This window comes from Pimephales promelas, chromosome 4 (assembly GCF_988280905.1).
Source record: "Pimephales promelas chromosome 4, fPimPro1.hap1.1, whole genome shotgun sequence".
NCBI lineage: Eukaryota > Metazoa > Chordata > Actinopteri > Cypriniformes > Leuciscidae > Pimephales > Pimephales promelas.
Genome location: NC_142772.1, coordinates 39,250,355 through 39,269,621, shown reverse-complemented (window position 1 = coordinate 39,269,621; position 19,267 = coordinate 39,250,355). Strand labels below are relative to the sequence as shown.

Sequence of the window (19,267 nt, the reverse complement as noted above, 5' to 3'; positions counted from 1 at the left end):
CTGTCTTTCCTATTCTTCTTCTGGGACCTCAAACTCTGACAGACGTTACAACACAGACTGTTTCAAACAGGGGTTGGATACATATGTTTTGCTTTTAAAAGTGTGTTTTAATGCGAGTATAGGCCTACACAAATACAAGTAAACACTTTGCAGACTGAATGTTGTCCTGAACAAAATGAAGGATGTTTTTCATGACTCCACTGTATGATCGCACCCGCATGTCTCACAAACAGGTTACGTTACTTGTAGAAAATATTTGACCTGGCTGGCAGAACAATTACCTTTGCCTGCATCTTTGCGGTGACATGACTAACATATTTATGACCTATCCAATCTGAATTTAAGACAATGTAATACTTTTTAAGGCCTTATTTTTAGGAAAATTGATTTAAGACTTTTTAATACTTTTTAATGACCCGCGGCCACCCTGTATATAAAGAGAGAAAAATGTTCAACAAGTTCACAATAAATGTACTTCAGCTGACAAAGCATCTGAAAACCAAAACAAACCAAATTAAATGGACCTGCAATCTTTCAAAATTTCACAGACCTGTTCTTTTTCCAAGGAAAATGCTTTTCTTTCATTTCTAATTAAAACTGACTACAAAGCTGTAGCGGTAAAAGGGTCAAAAAACAAACAGGATTTGTAACAAATATAGCTACTGTACACATTAAATACACACACACACACACACACACACACACACACACAAAAAAAAACTTAAAATGGATCCACAATTGGTCCATGTTCTGTAGGACCCAAGCTAGCAGTATAAGGTTAGACAATGATTTATTTCAGAGGCTGATTTGGACCATATGGCACTTCAATTACATGGATGTGCGACCTTATCCCATCTACCAACACATCTTTCAGCTATGCACAGGTATGGTGCGTTTACAGTCAGGGCAGGCGTGATTACTTGACCCAGGCAGCCCAACAGCATGCTCGGTTGTGGCTATCAGTAGCGTGTCAAGTGTAATTTCCGTGCATTTCGCAATGAATCGAATAAAGGGCCTAACGTCACCCTCGTTGGCTGTATCCAGGGCGGCGTAATACTCTACCCTCTGCTCTTTCCGAATGGTGATCGGTGGATAACTAGCTTGCATTAGAATTAAATTCATGAGCAGGCGGGACGTCCGTCCGTTGCCATCCACAAACGGATGCACGTAAACCAGTTTATAGTGCGCGAGAGCTGCAAACTCCACCGGGTGTAGATGCAACGCTTCCTCAGTGTTCAACCACTGGACCAGCTCCTGCATGTGTCTGTCTAAGTCCTGCGGGTGCGGTGGGATGTGATGTCCCACGAACACCTGGCTAGAACGAAATCGCCCGGCTTCCACGGGATCGGCGTAGCCTAGAACCCGCCGGTGGATCTCGAGGATGTCATTTACAGTGATCGCTCCAGCACGGGACAGCAAGGTGGTGTTAATGTACTTCATGGCTACATCTACACCAATTGCCTCATTCTGTTCTTGAAGACTCTTACCTGGAACAGCGTATCTGGTCTCAATAATATGGCGAATCTCCGATAGCGTGAGCGTGTTGCCTTCGATAGCAACAGTGTGGTAAATATGATGGTAGTAGGTCTCCTCCATGACCCGACGCAAGGCAGAGTTGCCCTTGGGGATGGACATGAGACGTCGCACCTTTCCATCGATGATCCCAAAGTGGCGTTGATCTATTTCCTCTACTAAAGGGAGAGTGCGATCCCTGCTTACCAGGGCCTTCTCGTTACAGGGCGAGATAGCGAGGGCCTTGGTGTAGAGGTGGTCAGCTTGGACAACATCTTTTTCCTCCAGAATAGTTCCCAGTTCAGTGAGCGCATCCACAAACTCAGGGTTCATGTTGAGTGCGTGAACTAGCAGCTTATGAGCTTTCTCTCTTTTTCCATTTTTCTTCATCTCCAAAGCCTGCTGGAGAGCCGCCTTTGCCTCCAACCGAGTCTCTGTAAACAAGCAGTTGGTGAGCGTCACACAATGCGACATTCCAGCTGAGAGACGCATAATCAAAAAGCACTATCACTAATCTTGATCTATATATTTGATCTGAATTTATTACACAGTAAATTGCTTTTAAAACTGGACAAACATTCAAAAGCTAGATGAGACAAAAAAAAATGGAAATTCAACAATAAAATTGACAGTCATGAAAAAATGGGTGTTACCGGGAACAGTGTTGTTATTGTTAACTAAAATAAAACATTTTAAAACTGAAATATACTAAAATACTTTGATACTACTACTAATAAATGTTTCTTGAGCACCAAATCAGCACTTTGGAATGATTTCTGAAGAATCATGCGACACTGAAGATTCAGCTTTGCATTACAGGAATAAGTTACATTTTAAAAACTATTAAAAGCTGTTAAAGAATATTAAAAGTTCGTAGTTTTTCCTCTCTACCACCATCTCTGTTCGAAATATGCAATTGCAGTTATTTGCGGAGTAATCAACTTTATGTGGGTTGTGCCTCGGCACGGCACAGTGTGGTTCTACTTTTTGGAAGTATGACCAACATAAGAATTTTCATTGGAAAATGTAATCTGAACAAGTAACACCCACTTTTGTTCTGACCAATGAAGGGGAAAAAAGCATTGCAGTAAATCGTGCATGACTTTTAAAATGCCCTTTTTTTAAAGCATTGCATGACTATATTTAATGCCCTTCATATTTATCCTCGTTTTCGCATTTGTCTCTTTTTTCTGTAGCCACTCCGAAGTCCAAAGTCTTTTGCATTTTACAACGGGTGAATCTCCTGTTGTAAACATTCTGGATATTAAATTAATCAAATTAATAAGTTTAATTATAACAAGTGCTGTGAGAAAAGGCTATAAATCTCCACCTCAAACATCTTCACATGCAATATAGTCAACTAGCAGAGACTCTTCTTTATGTGTACAGATGTGATGTAATGATGCAAAAAAAACATTAACATTATAAAAACATTATTACAAGCTTACTGTTTTGAATCGAGCTAAGGCAAGCAGAGAGTTTTGAACACTGGCTGGTTATGTACTTGCTCAAAAAAATTATAATGGATCATTTTAACCCAAAGAAGTTCCGGACTGCAGCTTTAAATAGAAGACAGTTTCAGACTGGAAAAAGACATTGCAATTATAAGACACTGAACCACGGCATCTGAAATATATATAATTAAAATTATTAATAATAGATTTAGAGTAGGACTAGCAGGAAGACTAATTTCAGAGGAAAAACCTATTTAATTTTTTTTTTTTGAAAGATTACGAAGATGTTTCATTTGGAATAACATAAATTATTCATCAAAATATTATGCACAATAAGTCCAGGGACATGCCTTAAAAACGTAAATAGAGCCAGCAGCATCTTCAACTGTACCTTTGCTGGGCTTGAGTTTTTGTGGCAGCAGGTCTAGCGCTGTGAAGGGGACCGTCAGGCTGGTTGTGTGGACCACAGGCCGCTGGACACCCCCCCACAGCTGGCAGCGCAAAAGAGCAATACCCTTCAGTGTGGCACAGCATCGCTCCTCTATGCCCACTAAAGGCAGCAACAGAATACATACTGATCCCAGGAGGACAAACAGAACGGGTCCCCAACTCCAGAGCAGAGGACTGCTGCTGGCATGGCGAAATACTGCCAGAGCCGCCATCAGTCAAGGAATCCAGATTTCCCAGGCCACATATCCGACATTCTAGCATGAAACTGAAAACCTGCGAGAATGGAAAACCTGTGAGAGAGAAGGTTAAGACAAAAAAAAAAAAGTTAAATAAGATTCCCCTTACAGTAAAATGTGAGTCAGGTGGATCTTGGGAATATTTACAGTTTATGAAATAGTCTAAATTTTGTCTGAATAATAGTCTGAATGCTTCCTTCTTATGTCCAGTGATTTCTTACCACACTTAAAATCATGCTCTTTGGTAGTCCAATAATAAGAGAAAATGTACTTATGGTCAAGAGTAACTTAGCCACAAATAACGTTAGAGTAATTAATATATTTTAAAGCACCACCAGGATTTAAAATGTATACTCAACCCTACCCGTCTTATGCTGTTTTAAACACACTGACATTTTAACTGACAAACTCTGACGTTTTTTCTAATACCAGAGTGTAAATAACGTTAACGTTACTTATAATATTGTAGAACAATATATTTCCACATCTGGCACCTGAAAGATCACCCGATGGTAGACACATTAAGTTAATATAAACAGTCCATGACTAATACAGCAGTTCATGACAAGTCATTACATCATTCATGCATTTGATTTCTACAGAAAGACTTTATCCCATTCCCAACCCTATAAACAGCGGCTAGTTACGTACTTTATAAAATGTAAAACAAGATGCAAATGTTCAGACATACCTTCTAGGTTATAGACGTGTTATTTTCAATATAAATGAAGGACATGATCAGAAATGTTTGCCCTGCTGTTAGCAACGTCAACTTCCGCGAAAAGAGTATCGCGTACTTGTAAGGTTAAAATTGATTGGTTGATTTTACCAAGTATGCGTTCAGTGATTGGTCAGATATTTGCCACACACCCTTGTGCACCAACACATTTTTCAGATCGTGATCCTACATGATTGGACAAGATGGATCCGTTGGTATGTAACGTTATTTACTCTAGTTAATCTAATAAGCATGTTTTGCCTGTTACAATATTATTTCAGCAGAGATATGTTTTTACGTATATTATATTTGTTAAATTACTTATACACAATAAAGACATTATTATTGTATTGTTCTTTTTTGAGTAAAGATTTTATTGTCGTTGTTGTAAATGTATCAAATGTAGCCTAAATTATACAATGTCAATATATATATATATATATATATATATATATATATATATATATATAAACGTTAGGTATTTGCTTTTATTTCAAATATTTATCCTAGGCTAATTACCTGGCTTCTGCCCATAGATACACATCTATGGCCTCTGGTTGCCAGTGTAAACACTAGGGGTCAGTATTGCCTAAATAAAATAATGACAGCTCTTTTAAAAAAATTATTATTATTCCTTGTTTTTGTTCCTTCACATCTGTGACATTCGTTATGATATGATTATGTTGCATTGAGTAAGACTTGGCTCTTATCTCACAAATAAGTTACAAATAATAAACCCAAGACCTTAGTAATTCAAATTCTTGTCTAAAATGATGTGGATGCTGTTCGCTTCTGCACACTAATCAATTTCTTCTTTTCAGTATGAAATTACTTCAATGCAGTTAGCATGTATACATTCATACAATAACTTCAAGTCAAGTCACCTTTATTATATATAGCGCTTTTTACAATACAGATTGTATTAAAGCAGCTTCACAGAGATAACATGAAATTAATACAACAAAGTTTCCAGAAGAAAATTGTGTCATCGTCCACCTTAAGTCAGGCAGATCAATAATATAGCTGCCTGAATTTAAATGTCCCCAACTATGACAGCCAAAAAGCCAAGACAACAGTGGCAGGGAACCAAAATTCCATCAGGGTGACAGAATGGAGGAAAAAACCTTGGGAGTTGGGAGAAACCTTCTCCTCTGGCCAACGAGTGAACAGTGTTTTTTTTATTAAAGCCTAGTTTTTGTTTCAATTCCTTCCTGCTCTGTGCTTTGCTCTCTTACTTTTGTATTTTATCTCCTAACTTCAGCAAATCAGCACAGTGCTCAAACAATAAAGCTTTTGTGCCAACCAAAAAATTAGAAACATTCGAGACTGGAATTTTTATCCAACCATCCTCCATGCAGTTTCTATTCCTGAGAGGAAACACCATGCTGCTTTTATTTAGACAAAAAGGCTTCCATCTGGTTCTTAAATATATATCTAGCCATGAACTTCTAAGATTATTCTTCTTATAATAAAGTTACTTGTGGTTGTGCCAGAACACACAAGAAATTTACCCTGATATTCGGAAAGAGCAGTCAGAACTCCTTAAAGGGATAATTCGCCCCCAAATCCCCAAATTCTGTCATCATTTACTACCTCAATACCTTTAAGCTTTTGCAAAAGATTTATGGGTGTCTTTCTTCTGTTGAACACAAAATAAGCTACTTTTTGGAGTATGTTGGTAACCAGACAGATGACGGAAGCCATTGACTTACATGGTATTTTTTTCTCCCACTAGGAGGTCAATGGCCATCAGGTGTCTGGTTACCAATTTCTTCAAAGTAGCTTCTTTCGTGTTCAAAAAAAAATAAATAAATAAATAAATCATATAAATTTGGAACAACATATGCGTGAGTAAATTATAACTTTCATAGTTGGGGGAACTATCCCTTTAACTGTACATGCACGGTGTAGAACTCTTTTTTTGTGTCTACATTGCACAATAAATGCAATTTGTGCTATAGATATGCACTTTCGTGAGATCAGGCTGAAAATGGTGTAAACACCGGAACCAACCATTCTCATCTTTTGCTGCCAGCCCTCAGATATCAATAGGAAATAGAAAGTCTATAACGCCCTCTTAAATAGTACAAACTCATCTAATCTGCTGCATATTAAACTTCAAAATTGCTGTGGGGACAAAAACTACTATGAAGTTAGCACTTTTAAACATCTGCTCACCTAAAAATAAACTTTTTTTTCTTTTTCTTTTTTCAAAAATCGAATGGGTACGTTTATGTGTATAGAGTTAGTGTATGGGAATATACGTAATATAGCCTACATTTTACATGTTGCCAAGCATGACAATAACTGAGCAGTGATTTATGATTTCAGCCCTAAAGCTATAGCCAGATGCGGATAGTGAAGACACACACTCATTTTCATACACACCAAGAGGAGAGAGACAGACTCCATGTATCACCAGACCCTTCACTGAGTCACTAAACGCATTAAATGTGTCCTTTATAGAATTTGATGCATATCTGCATAAAAAAAAACCTGCAGAGAGGCGCCGAGAGACTCTATAATGATGTTTTCACTGAAATTGCATTTGTAATAATCTCAATCATGATTTTACACCAGAGGTTCATGGGGCCACCACCAGCAGAAATTAAGTATATGAATCACAGCATATAATGAGAGCAGTGTGCCTCATTCCTCTGTAAAGCAATAACCATCAGGGTAGCAATGGGAAATCTTGAATACATTTTGTTGTTATTGATTTATTTTTCATTATTTGTTTTCCACACTAACATTCGTGCCTTTAGGCTCCTATGGAGTATTTCAGGGCATCATACATTGCTGCTCGTGTTACATTGCACATTATGGATCCAACAAATCAACTGTGTGAACTTTCATTGATAGTATTAAAAACCTTACACAACGCCTCTCCCTTTATAAATTAAAGTTGGGAATATGTCTGAGAATGTGAGAGCCAGAGAGGAAAGAACATTTCTCATTTCATAATTCACCAATACTTCTATGAAACAAACAAAGAAGGAAAAAAAAGTCATATGTTTGTGTCTGTACAGATACGTGGAGACTTTCAGAGGAACGTATGACACTGATTTAACTAAATGCTGGAGGTTTTGCATAGACATTTTCACTCTGATCTGTGAGAATATTATTTTTAATAATTGTTATTCTTTAGAAAGATTCATTAAATATACATAAAACAATGTCTAACAGGAGATATATAAACAATGAATGTTTCACTCTGACAAACAGAATTGGAGCGCTTCCCTGCACGGTCAGAGAAAACAGCAGGAAGGGAGGATAAGCATAGTTTGTGTTGGGTGTGAGAGAACCAAGAGGGAAATAGATTGATTGAGTTTGTCCAAGAGAGAAATAAACCGGTTGTGGAATTATTTGCCCTTGGTCATTATGGGGTCTCTTATGAAAAATAAATTTAATCAAGTGTGTTATTTGTATACCTCTTTTAAACTAAAAATAACAAAGTATACTTTCAGTCTACGTTTTATGCACTTCTCAGAAATATACTTTATGTACGTCTCAGAAATAGGCTATAGTTAAAATTCCACTAGGTTTACTGACAGACAAGTCTAAGTATATTTGGCCTATACTTGTAGGTCTCAGCTTTTAAAATTTAGTTTAAAATGTTGCTTTTTTATTGTGACTAAATGAATGAAGAAACTGCATGAAGTTTTTAAGTATAAAAATGTAATGCCTGAATAAGAACGTAGAAAGCTGGCCGTGGCTAGCAACCTTAATTTTGTTGCTATGTGAAAAAAATATCCATCAAATCGCGCCGGCGCATTTGTCTACACCAGAGGGTTAAAAAGCCTAATAGGAAGGACCATAAATTGTGATTAAATATATACCCACTCACATCATGACGCCTCTGCGGTGGTGGAGTCTATATGCAGGAAGGGCAGCGTTTGGTGCATAATTTCCAAGTCTAATGGGAAGTTATGCAGTCCAGCAGTGCTGTTGCAACCAGCAACATCCTAACCACTTTACTAAATACAAATAAAGCTAATGATAAAAATGTACGCTATTCTAACTGATGCAATATACTAAACGAATGCTTCTAACAATACTAACAACACTACAACAATGCTAATTAACAACCTATAGCTACCTATACTACACAAAATAATCTAAATAACTACATAAAATATGCCAATTAGATGCTAATGTACACTACCCTGATCGTTTTCAATACTCGTAATTCCAACTCCTGACTTGCTACAGTGGTTTTGACGGAACCAGATGTTTGCAGAGGCGTGACAGAGTAGTGTCATGACTACCCCACGTCACAGAGTACCCCTACTTCAGGAGCTTTCTGTTTAACCACGTCGACGTTTTTACACCATGTATTTGAAAATGAAAACACTTTATACCCAAATGTCAAAAAATGGCATGGAAGTAGTTAACTATGGAACCAATAAAGCCATTTCCCACGCATGGGACCACCAGCAAAGAAGTAGTCCAAAGGTGAGGAAGTAAGTTGTACAAAACACTTAATGCACAACAGTTACCTCAGTGTTGGTACATCCTTAATTCGTATGCAGAGTGTTGGTACATCCTTAATTCGTATGCAGTTGGCACGCCACCTAAACTATTTCGTTTCTGTTTGCCCCCCAGGTAAAACAGTCAGCTCAGTTCTCACATGAATTAGAAGGGGACAGAGCAAAAACATAAAAGGTAGGTTGCTTTTAATTCATTATATTTGAGCTGGACTTTTTAAGACTTCAGCCTCTGGTAAAGTGCTCTTGAAAATGTAACTTTAGTGAAGCTACCAGAAAATATATTTTTTTCAAGATAATCTGGTGGAGCTGTTGCTGTTAACAACATGTGGCAACTTGTTAAGAAAGTGATAGTCTCTCTTTTAAACTTAGAACCACGGACTCAGATGTCAAATTTTAGCATAAATGGCATGACATTTTAAATATGGTTATTTAGAAGAATAAAACTTATTTTTCCACATGCGGCTGTGTAACAACAAATCCCTGTAAGACCCAAATATAGAAAAAAAGGGTGAAAAAATTGTTTCACCTGTCAGATGTTGTTGTAGAAGGCCTCTGATGTAAATAATGAAGGATTTTTTAAAAATACATGTTTTAGTAAGTTTTTAAGGAAATGTAATATTGCAACGTTGTAATATTGCAACGTTCTTCCAAAATGTGCAAATTCATGAATGCAAATTACCTATTTATGTTAGCGAATTGTCAATTTTTACCGCCAGTAAGTATAACAAAGTAAATTTCCACTGTAAACTCATGTTTACATATGAGAGGTCTGGCTATATAATGAAATGCAACTAGAGATCAGGGCCTTTTCCGAATCTCAGATCAGCCCATGAATGCGGAGTCGCCGAGACTCATCGAGACTGAGTGCTTGATGACTCATCATCGGTGTCTCAATTATTAATGAGACATTCTTAGTTAGGTACATTATACTTTTGAAAGGACAATAATAAGGTGTCAGTGTATTTCATAAGACTTTAACTTTGCCAGCTATATAAAAAGATCTATCATTTCCTCACGTTTTACCACTGCTTTTTAGTGACCGATATGCTTGGGACATTGGCGATAACAAGGATTGTTTGAAATGTATGTGAGAGTAGGCGTCTGCAGTGAGAGGAGTGAAGAAAAAAAAAAAAAAAAAAAAAAAAAAAAATCGCAGGCAAGACGGACGGATCTCTCTTCTCGCAGTGGGTCTGACACCTGTGTGAGATCAAAGACTGATTTCACGGGATTCACTGGATTCACCCTTGTGCACGGTGTTGCTAATAAACTGGATGTAATTTTAGGCTTGTTTGAGATGCGCCGTGCTTCGCTTGAAATGTAGTCGAGAGTAGGCGGCTGTAGTGAGGGGAGGAGTGAAAAAAGTGCAGGCAAGCCGGACAGATCTCTCTTCTCGCAGTGGGTTTGACCCCTGTGAGATCAAAGACTGATTTCACGGGATTCACGCTCATGTATGGTGTTGCTAATAAACTGGATGCAATTTAAGATCTGTTGCTATTAGGCTATATGAAAATAAATATAATGAACAAGACACCCAAAGTAGACCTACTTGTTATTTAATTACATTCGAAATATCAATCATTTTTCTTTAATACAGACATGTGTTTTTTTATTGTTTTAATAAAAATGTCATCACATAATAACCCATATCGCACTGTCAGAGAGTTTATTCATCCATAACAAATGTAGGTATAGGCTACACATAAAACATGATATCAGAGTTTCAAAATCAAACATTTTTAAACAGAACAATACATCACGGTAATTTAAACCAATGAGCGTTAAGCTGTGTCATCAGCAAGTCGTTTCCCATCGTGCTTTTGATCAGCGCAGTCGGTGGAGATGCGCTCGCTAGAGTTTTCTCTTTTGTTGACATACGTCGGAATGACATCAGAGCCAGGCGGACCGCTCTCTGACGTTTCTAAACATGCATTTCGCGCTAATCACCGGCAGGGGCGTAGCACCAAATTCTGGGCCCTGTACACTCTCAATGTCAGTGGGCCCCCTACACATGGCATTGTACGATGCTTGTTAGCAAAATTAAAATTCAATTTTGAATGAAATGTATTTTTTAAATTATTTGAATATAAACAAGTATAAACAGTATTTAAATCTATAATAAAATCAGATTATAGTAATGACTGGTTCTTTCATTTACCACCTGAATTGATGCATTTGGCTATACTGATGCAAGTTTTAAATGAAAAACATTTATTTTTGAATAGGAGAACACGAGAGACAACTGTACCCTCAGAAACCAGGTTAAACTGATATGCTACCAACTTTCTCAGTTGGTCGCACCAGCATTTGATTTCGTCGCGTTTTTTTTTTTTTTTTTTTTTTTGCTACATGCCATGGGATTAATCAATGCATGCCGATGAATAGTGGTTTTAATGGACCAAAGCTAGCAAAGGCTTAGCATAAATACCTGTAATATATTAATTATCATTGCCAAATTTCAGGATTTTCATGGATTTTGGACAGTAATTTTAATCTGTAATTTTAAGAATTTTACATTTGAATTACATTCAATCTATCTATTTACATTTTAATCATCTTCTGTGTCTGTCATTTTTCTATTAGCATCATATTTCTATCTTTTAAAAATCATTAAACATTCAAATGTATGCATTACATTTTAAAAGATTAGAGTAGGCTATTACAACAAGCTAAAACAGATTTTTCGTTATCAAATTTTATAAGTTAGTTCAAAAATCAGAAATCTCACACTCCTTACCTCCTGCATTTTGTAATAATTTGTTTCCTGAGACATTTTCATTTTTATATTTTTATTCATGAATTCGTAATTGGCGCGTTCCACCAGTGTGCAATGCGCGCGTAACGTCTATGTGTCTTGCGGAAGAACACTGTTGCCGGAGCTACTTCGCCGCCTTCACGCCGCCTTCACACTGGCAGTTGAAATCAGCTCCGATGCGGCTGCGAAACGACCGGAAGTCATTCATTTCCTATGGAGATTCGCAGACCGCATGCGAATGGGTCCGAAACGGGTCCGACCGAGTGCGGTGCGAAGAAAATCGTGTCCGTTGGTCATCCGGATGCGTTCAAAAATTTGAACTCTTGCGAAAAGCTACGGACGGTTCCTATCCGACAATTCCAGCGGAAGTTGAGCGTTGCATGGTACTGATAAACAAACCTGAATTATTAACTTTTAATAAAATAAATATTGATTTTATAACGATAATTTGTGATGTCATTTTTTATTTTCATGACTTTCTAACGTTTATAAGGGCAGTTAATACAATTAAATTGAAGGTAGACACTAGACATTGAACTATTGACCACTATATCACATTTTTTAGCCGACCTGACATGTCAACGTCCTGAGCAACTTTCCTCACGCAGCATAGCTCTCATCAGAGAGATCATACAGAACTGACAGAATCAAACTTTAATCTCTCCGCCATTTTTGTTATACCCGCGTCCGACGCTTTTCACTGTGTAGTACGACGTCCGTTGGGAACGTATTGCGTATTACTGAGCTGATTTCAACTGCCAGTGTGATATGTCTATGGCGAGTCACGCAGTCACTGGGCAACTTCGCATCCGAGTCAACCCCGGGAATCCGGGATAAAAAAAATAGTCCGAATATAAACACTTATAACAGGCGTACTGTAGTGATTCAGGATAAGTCAAAAACACGGTTTGGAAAATGGATTCATGATGTAGCCTACTCGTTCGTTTTGAACATAAGTTACGGACTGCAGTCTGCAGCAGCAGCTGATACAACGGTCGGTGTTCTTTTGCGCGAGCGTCCACTCGCACATACGCGACGCGACCACATACAATTTTAACTCGCACAATCACATTCTCAAAAAATGGTCGCATATGAGACCAATTTGGTCGCAGTCTGGAACCCTGCATTAGCAGCAGCTGTCTGGAGTTGACTACGTTAACTTTAATTGGATGTAACGTTAGGTGCATAACAAGCAAACTCAGTTCACCTTTTGGGAAGAAAGCAGTCATCAGCTGCTTCCCCGCATTCTGCCTCCTATCTTTTTCTTTCCTCTCTTTCATTTTTTGAAAGCCCGATTTGTGCTTTTTTGCACAGCATGATCAGATCAGACTCCAGTTACAGGCTCAGTCTAGACCATAGACTGTAAAAAATAGACTAGACTCACTGCGTCTAGACTAGGTCTAGACTCACTGCGTTATTACTATTTTGCCGCCCGCTGCGTCTATGGACTAAACCATTTGGAAGGGGGTCCAGATGTCTGACACTGAGTTCATTTTGGTCAATATTTTTTTAAATGATTATTCATCACATCAATTGGAGGGCCCAATTAATTCTAATTAGGTTAAAAAAAAATATTTTTTTTTGATGGGGTTTCAAAGGGCCCTCTCCCCTAGACGGGGCCCTGGGTAGTCAGGTCCACTCTTCCCCCCCACTAACACGCCCATGATCACCGGTGATGGTTCTGCGCAGATTTTGCTCATCTCAAACAAGCCTAGTGACGGCACTCCCTGTCCCCTCTCTTCTTCTCACAGCTATCCAAGGCCATTTAAGTTGCATTTTCCAAAAAGATTGTGAGCTTGACTTGAGTTGAAAGAGGGGGGTTTCATGAAAAAAAAAATGCAGATCTGTTTTGGAAGAGCTAAAATTGATGATGTAATTTTACTATATCACGGGTCTTGCAGGGTTAATTCAGACACCGACTTTGTCCAAAAATATACGGCAGTTCAAATTGCAACTGACGAAATCAGAACGAAGCCGTCGAAGAGAAACTTAAATAGGCTATTCAGTGAGAAACTTAAATAGGCTATTCAGTGTAGGCTATTACATTTACTCTCAGAGTTCTCTCAGATGGACACACTCTTCTGATTTTTCTCATTCTGCACTGTTGCTGCCATTCTGCACTGTTGCTGCCAAAGGTAAGAATGTTTTGCAGAAAGTAAGCAGATCAAAGAATTTAAAGATTTTTTTTAACATGCATGGAGTGTTGCTTTGCAGATATCGGTTTTTTTTGTAACTGGGTGATGATATTTCTATTTGTTATGGAAATGCTTTGTAAATGTTTTCATCCATAATATTACATTTTGCATTGTTTTATGTGTGTGATATTTGATTTACTAGGTTTTGCAGTTTTTCTGTTGACATTTTAATCTAGCCTAATATGTTTTCCCCTGATTATAATATATAAGGCATTTAAATGCGTTCATCACTGATCAAAGTATATACGTATTTCAGTGACATTGACAAGACATAAGATATTTCTATAATATAAGATGATATTGTATCCTTGAAGATAGTATAGAACATGAGCATTCCATGCTTTCATACTGCGTCATTTGGACAAAGAAACACGTTTTACTCCTCCTTAAAGGAACAGTTCACTCAAAAGCGAAACAAAAAGTCAATTCATATCACCACTTGTAAAGCTTTTTTGTCTGCATTATTCTTTTAAGAATCTTCTTATATAATAAATGTAAAAAATGGACAACATTAAATTAAATACTCAAATAACGACATCAAATTAACAGATCAGATGGACTTGTAACACGAAAACAACAATAGTTTATCAACATTAAAGGAATAGTTCATCCAAAAATTAAAACGGTCATCATTTAGGCTACTCATCCTCAAGTTGTTTTAAACCTGAATGAGATTCTTTCTTCTGTTGAACATAAAAGTTATTTTGAAGAATATGGTTACTAGCCAAATAGTTGCTGGTCCCCATTGACTTTCATAAGATCATTTTTCCTACTATGGAAGTCAATGGGACACAGCAGCTGTCTGGTGGTTACCCACATTCTCCAATATATCTTCTTTTGCGTTTATCACAAAAAATAAATAAATAATACAGACTTGAAACAACATGAGTGATTAATTTTCATTTTTGGGTGAATCCCTTTAAGGACAAGGCGCGGAGCATGTTTACAAGTCTGCTCTGTGACCGCGCTCCGGGTGTTCGCACCAAGTAAAAGCGCGTGTCAGAGCAGGAGGACACGAATAATGCAGGCGAGGCTTATTGGTAGGGCGGGGCCAGAACATGTTGCGCTGTAAAAAAAAAAAAAAAAAAAAAAAAAAAAGCAGCTGCTTACGGTGGGCGAGTGGGCGTATAGCCTAGCCAACTGTGCGATTTCAGCAAGATTACCTCACTCACTGTTCGAGTAATTAGATCGCAAACGATTTTTTGGAAAGAGTTATAGCTAAGTTTTTAAAGAATATGATAAGATGATATGACCTTTGAAATATGATAAGAACCCATTTATAGGCTATTCTACAACCGTGAGCAGAGACGTGCACAGGCATTTTGAGGGGCAGGGGCTCAAGTGAAAAAAATGGCACTTCTCATAATTACGTTTTATTTATAAAGTTTTTTTTAATTAAATATATATATATATATATATATATATATATATATATATATATATATACATACATAGTCTTTTCTATACATATACATACCCCATATATATATATATATGTATACATGTATACATATACATACATATATGTATATGTATACATACCCCAGTCCAGCTTGGGGCCCCAAGCAATTGCTTGGTTTGCCTGTACTGTCGCGACGGGCCTGAAAGCAGTAAAGGAAACATGCCACAATGTGCATGTTTTCTTCTTTGCTACTAGTTTAAATCACATATTTGATACACCTGATGCTGACACTTATTTTCACATTTCAGGGAGGACTGTATAATCATCATCAAATAAAACCTTCAAAATCCACACTTAGATGGAGTTTGTTTTAAACCTACTGTAGTAACGCAGATGGTTTCATTTGTCTGTTTCTGACGCGTGCTTATGTCTTGAATCAAATAAATAAATGTCCATACCTTCAGAATCAATTTCAGATAAGCCACATCCTTTTATTGTCCATTTGGCATTGCAAATAACAAAATAAATTGAAAATAAAACATTGACCCAACATTTCTGATTCAAACATCCTGTTAGGCATGAGCACAATCCAACTCTCCACATAGCACAGCACAGTCAATAAGTTTGTTGACCTTGACCTTCCATCAGCGCACCTGTAACTCATTATCACCACACTTAAATATACTCAAAATACTAATACGCCCTCTAGTGTCACAAACAAAAAATGCACTTCAAAATAATGACTCCAACACCTACTATATAGCCTCCATCTGTTTACATCTATAGATTTCTTCTAAATTCACCAATTTAGATTTCTTAATTTCAGGGGGAAAGACTCTTGATGTATGCAAATTATTTACTTTAATAATAAGAATTTTAGGCCATAAAAAGTCCTAAAACATAGAGAAGACATGACTGCATCAACTCACAACACTTTTCACTCTTTTTTCAAGGGTGGATTTGGGAACACACCATGTCCCGGCCAAATAAAAAGAAACCAGGTTCCTAGCCTGCCTCCAGTCTTATCCTGTACTCATTGGTTGTCCTTTTTATTCTTTGTACTTCTCTTATTTGGCTGACATGTTTTTTTCTTGTTCCTCTGACTTTGTGACATTTTATGAAAAACAAAACTTTTCACATTAAGACATTTATTATATTTTATTTTATAGGATGTCCCACTTTAGCTGAATGCTACTGTCCCATTTTATCTAACATGTTAAGGGAAACTGGGACTGTAACAAAACTTTATTTTTTTTTAAAAAAAATGGAACAAATAAATTTGCACATCATTGCATAAAATGTTATAATCACATGAACATATTATGTAATAAAAATGTAGCCCTATATTGTATATTGAAATACACACGAAAAAGCTTATTTGTCCCAATTTTGCTGACTTTACCCTACTTCTCTTCTCTTTTTTCATTACGTATGTTTATTGATTAACCCCTATAGTTGTATTTGCGGGAATATGTGCCGAAATCTTACTTTTCACTTGTTGGTGACTTCTTCACCAGCATAACTCATGCAAAGTTTGCATTGCTTGTGTTGTGTGATATCCACTTATGGTTTAAAACGAATAGTCCAATTGGCTAGCCATAACATTTTTTCATAATTGCCAAATGATTTACAACAAAATTCTGAAAACAGAAATTCTGAACAAAAGTCTGAATTCGGCTCAAAATCGCACCGTGTTAATTCGCTTGCCTTGGGCCAGCTCTATTACCAGTGAAATAATCTATTTCATTTTGTTTCAGGATTTACAAGATGTCGGCAGAAAACAGCAAAGGGACCGATGTAGACTATGATGCTATCATTCAAGAATTGAAAACAGTAGGAACAAATTCAAGCAGTAATGAGTACAAAACTCAAATCTGGATGACCTACTTCATTACATATTGTATTGTTCTCATCCTTGGCGTCACCCTCAACTTCACTGTTGTTGTCATCAGCTGCCGGAAAAACAAGAGTTTTCAGGAGGTTGCCATTTGGATTACGGCATTGGCTGTGACACATTTAGTCTCCTGTACATCAGTTGTGTTTCAGCTCCTGTATGCTTACAATAACTTTCAATGGAATTACGGAAATGCAACTTGCAAGCTGTCATCCTATATCCTCTACGGCAGTATGTTCTTCACGGCAGCCATGCTGAGTCTCTGGAGCATTAAATCTACTTTTTCAAAGAGCAGGTGCACACAAAAGATGAAGAATTGTAACATCATTCTGATTTCATTCTCTTGGACTATTGCAGCAGTCTTGGCATGTCCTTCACTGTTTTCCAGAGAGGTCCAATATTTTCAGTGCATTGATGACTATGACTGGGAAGACACCAAAACAACTCAAGAAGGCACTAGAAGGCTGAAGGCTGTCGTTGTCATGCGATTTCTCCTCGGGCTATTGGTGCCAGCTTTGGTAATGTTTCTAAGCTGCTGTTTGACATTCTCTCACAAAACATGTGAATCTTGCAGGAAGAAGGCACAAATCATCTGCGCTATAAAGATGGTCTACTTTGTGTGCTGGGGCCCTCAAATCTTCTTAACTATGCTTCAGGCCACTGTAAGCGGCAGCCTGGGTGAAAACATTTTAAAATATGGACTTCCAGCTTCTACCGTACTGGCCGTAAGCCACCCCTTTACCAGTCCACTCATCTTTCTGTTACTGGGACGCAGTTTTAAAATGAAGTGGATGGAGCATGACCCAGATCACATTGGGATTCACATTGATGAGAGGGAAATGGAGCCCTTATAGAGGCAGTAAAGGGACATCTTTAAGCTGTAGAAAATGTAGAGAATGTGGAGTCTGCCAGGTGGGGCTCTCTCAACCTCACAGCTGAAAAACTTGAGAAAAGACTTGGGCTGAGTTTCCCGATAACGTTGTCTCTTAACTTACAGAAGGTATACTTAACTAAGAACGTTTCAGGAAACACGTATTAACGATAAGGTACAGCTTAAGGTGTAACTTAAGAATGACGTAGCGTTAAGAAGGTTTCGGGAAACTCAGCCTGAACATTGTTCACGCACACACAGGGGTGCAAGCTTCAAAAAAAAAATCGCTTTCACCTCAGAGAGGAATTCAACAAAGTTCCTTCCACCACACACACACACACACACACACACATTTAGCTGTTATGCATTAAGATGTAGATTTGTATTCCGGTTATGTGTGTATATTCTCTGCTTGGTACCATTTTAATTCTCACGGTCCAGCTGAATAGTTGAGACATAGGTACAGTTGAGACACCTTAAATAACTTGCGCGCGCAGCCAGCACAAGTTGTGATTTTTGCTGTGCACATGCGTATTAGTGTCCTCTTTGATCGTGGGAAATTTGTCAATGGACGCATCTCCGATCCGAGGATATCTGCAAAAGTTATTTTTGTAAGGGAAGACATTCACTTCACCATGCACACTCCACAATGAATAGCTTATTATCATTTAGTGACATAACTGGTATTATCACAAACGTTATTCTGTGCCCTAAAAACGGGCATATTTCATGGTATTGTGTCACGCATGGTCATTGCAAAATTTAGAGAAATGCGAGTGCTGGCCATCACACGCTTTGTTGTTCAGTGTTATGATAACAGGTTAAATGTCATAATTAGCCATCATAAGCCACAAATTAAATAAAAATTTGGTATTTGTGATAATTAAACAGTGTATTATTAATGAACATATAAAATATATTGTTTCTGTTTTATAAAATTTAACTAAAATTAATGAATTTGAATGGATGAATAAACAAACATGTTGCCCAATTGTTATTTTTTTATTTGTCTTTATTTATTATATTTTCAATGAACGATTAGTTACCAACTGTACCATGGTACCCACATATGAGTACAGCTGAGACAAAAAAACACCTTATTTTTTTGAGCTAATTGTGGAAAATATAAACCACTTATGAGTAGTATCTTAGTATCTTATTGATAGTATCTTAGTCTACAAGCTAATGAAATCTAATGTGGCATGTCATGTGGAAATTCACGTCTTTTCAGTATCTATTTTTGTATGAAAAATCAAAACGCAAAGTGTCTCAACTGTACCCAGTCTACCCTAA

General features: G+C 37.4%; 2 protein-coding genes across 7 annotated transcripts; one reads left to right on the top strand and one right to left on the bottom strand.

Moving 5' to 3' along the window:
- Positions 1-773: 773 nt before the first annotated feature.
- Positions 774-4,473, bottom strand: ficd (FIC domain protein adenylyltransferase). Of its 2 annotated transcripts, none has more exons than XM_039659639.2 (3): positions 4,344-4,473; positions 3,358-3,689; positions 774-1,946 (listed from the first exon to the last, which is right to left on the bottom strand). In XM_039659639.2, exons 2-3 carry the CDS (start codon positions 3,626-3,628, stop codon positions 871-873), a joined length of 1,347 nt encoding a protein of 448 aa, XP_039515573.1. In that variant the 5' UTR covers positions 3,629-3,689; positions 4,344-4,473; the 3' UTR covers positions 774-870. The 2 variants fall into 2 exon arrangements, with proteins under 2 accessions (XP_039515573.1, XP_039515575.1); XM_039659641.2 differs by having other exon boundaries at positions 3,358-3,706; positions 4,344-4,457.
- A 3,417-nt stretch (positions 4,474-7,890) lies between these two features.
- On the top strand, positions 7,891-18,945 carry LOC120470075 (chemerin-like receptor 1). Of its 5 annotated transcripts, none has more exons than XM_039659489.2 (3): positions 13,265-13,747; positions 16,163-16,210; positions 16,967-18,945. In XM_039659489.2, the coding sequence occupies exon 3, from the start codon at positions 16,977-16,979 to the stop codon at positions 17,955-17,957; it is 981 nt and encodes a 326-aa protein (XP_039515423.2). In that variant the 5' UTR covers positions 13,265-13,747; positions 16,163-16,210; positions 16,967-16,976; the 3' UTR covers positions 17,958-18,945. The 5 variants fall into 5 exon arrangements, with proteins under 5 accessions (XP_088986620.1, XP_039515423.2, XP_039515424.2 ...); XM_039659490.2 differs by having other exon boundaries at positions 16,163-16,238; XM_039659488.2 differs by having other exon boundaries at positions 16,163-16,248.
- Positions 18,946-19,267: the final 322 nt, after the last annotated feature.

Excerpts from the sequence above, each read along its gene's own strand:
- ficd (XM_039659639.2), bottom strand. The coding sequence starts at position 3,628 with ATGGCGGCTCTGGCAGTATTTCGCCATGCCAGCAGCAGTCCTCTGCTC. Across the intron at positions 1,947-3,357 it reads AAAACTCAAGCCCAGCAAAG|AGACTCGGTTGGAGGCAAAG; the intron begins GTACAGTTGAAG and ends GCTTGTTTACAG.
- LOC120470075 (XM_089130494.1), top strand. The coding sequence starts at position 16,977 with ATGTCGGCAGAAAACAGCAAAGGGACCGATGTAGACTATGATGCTATC.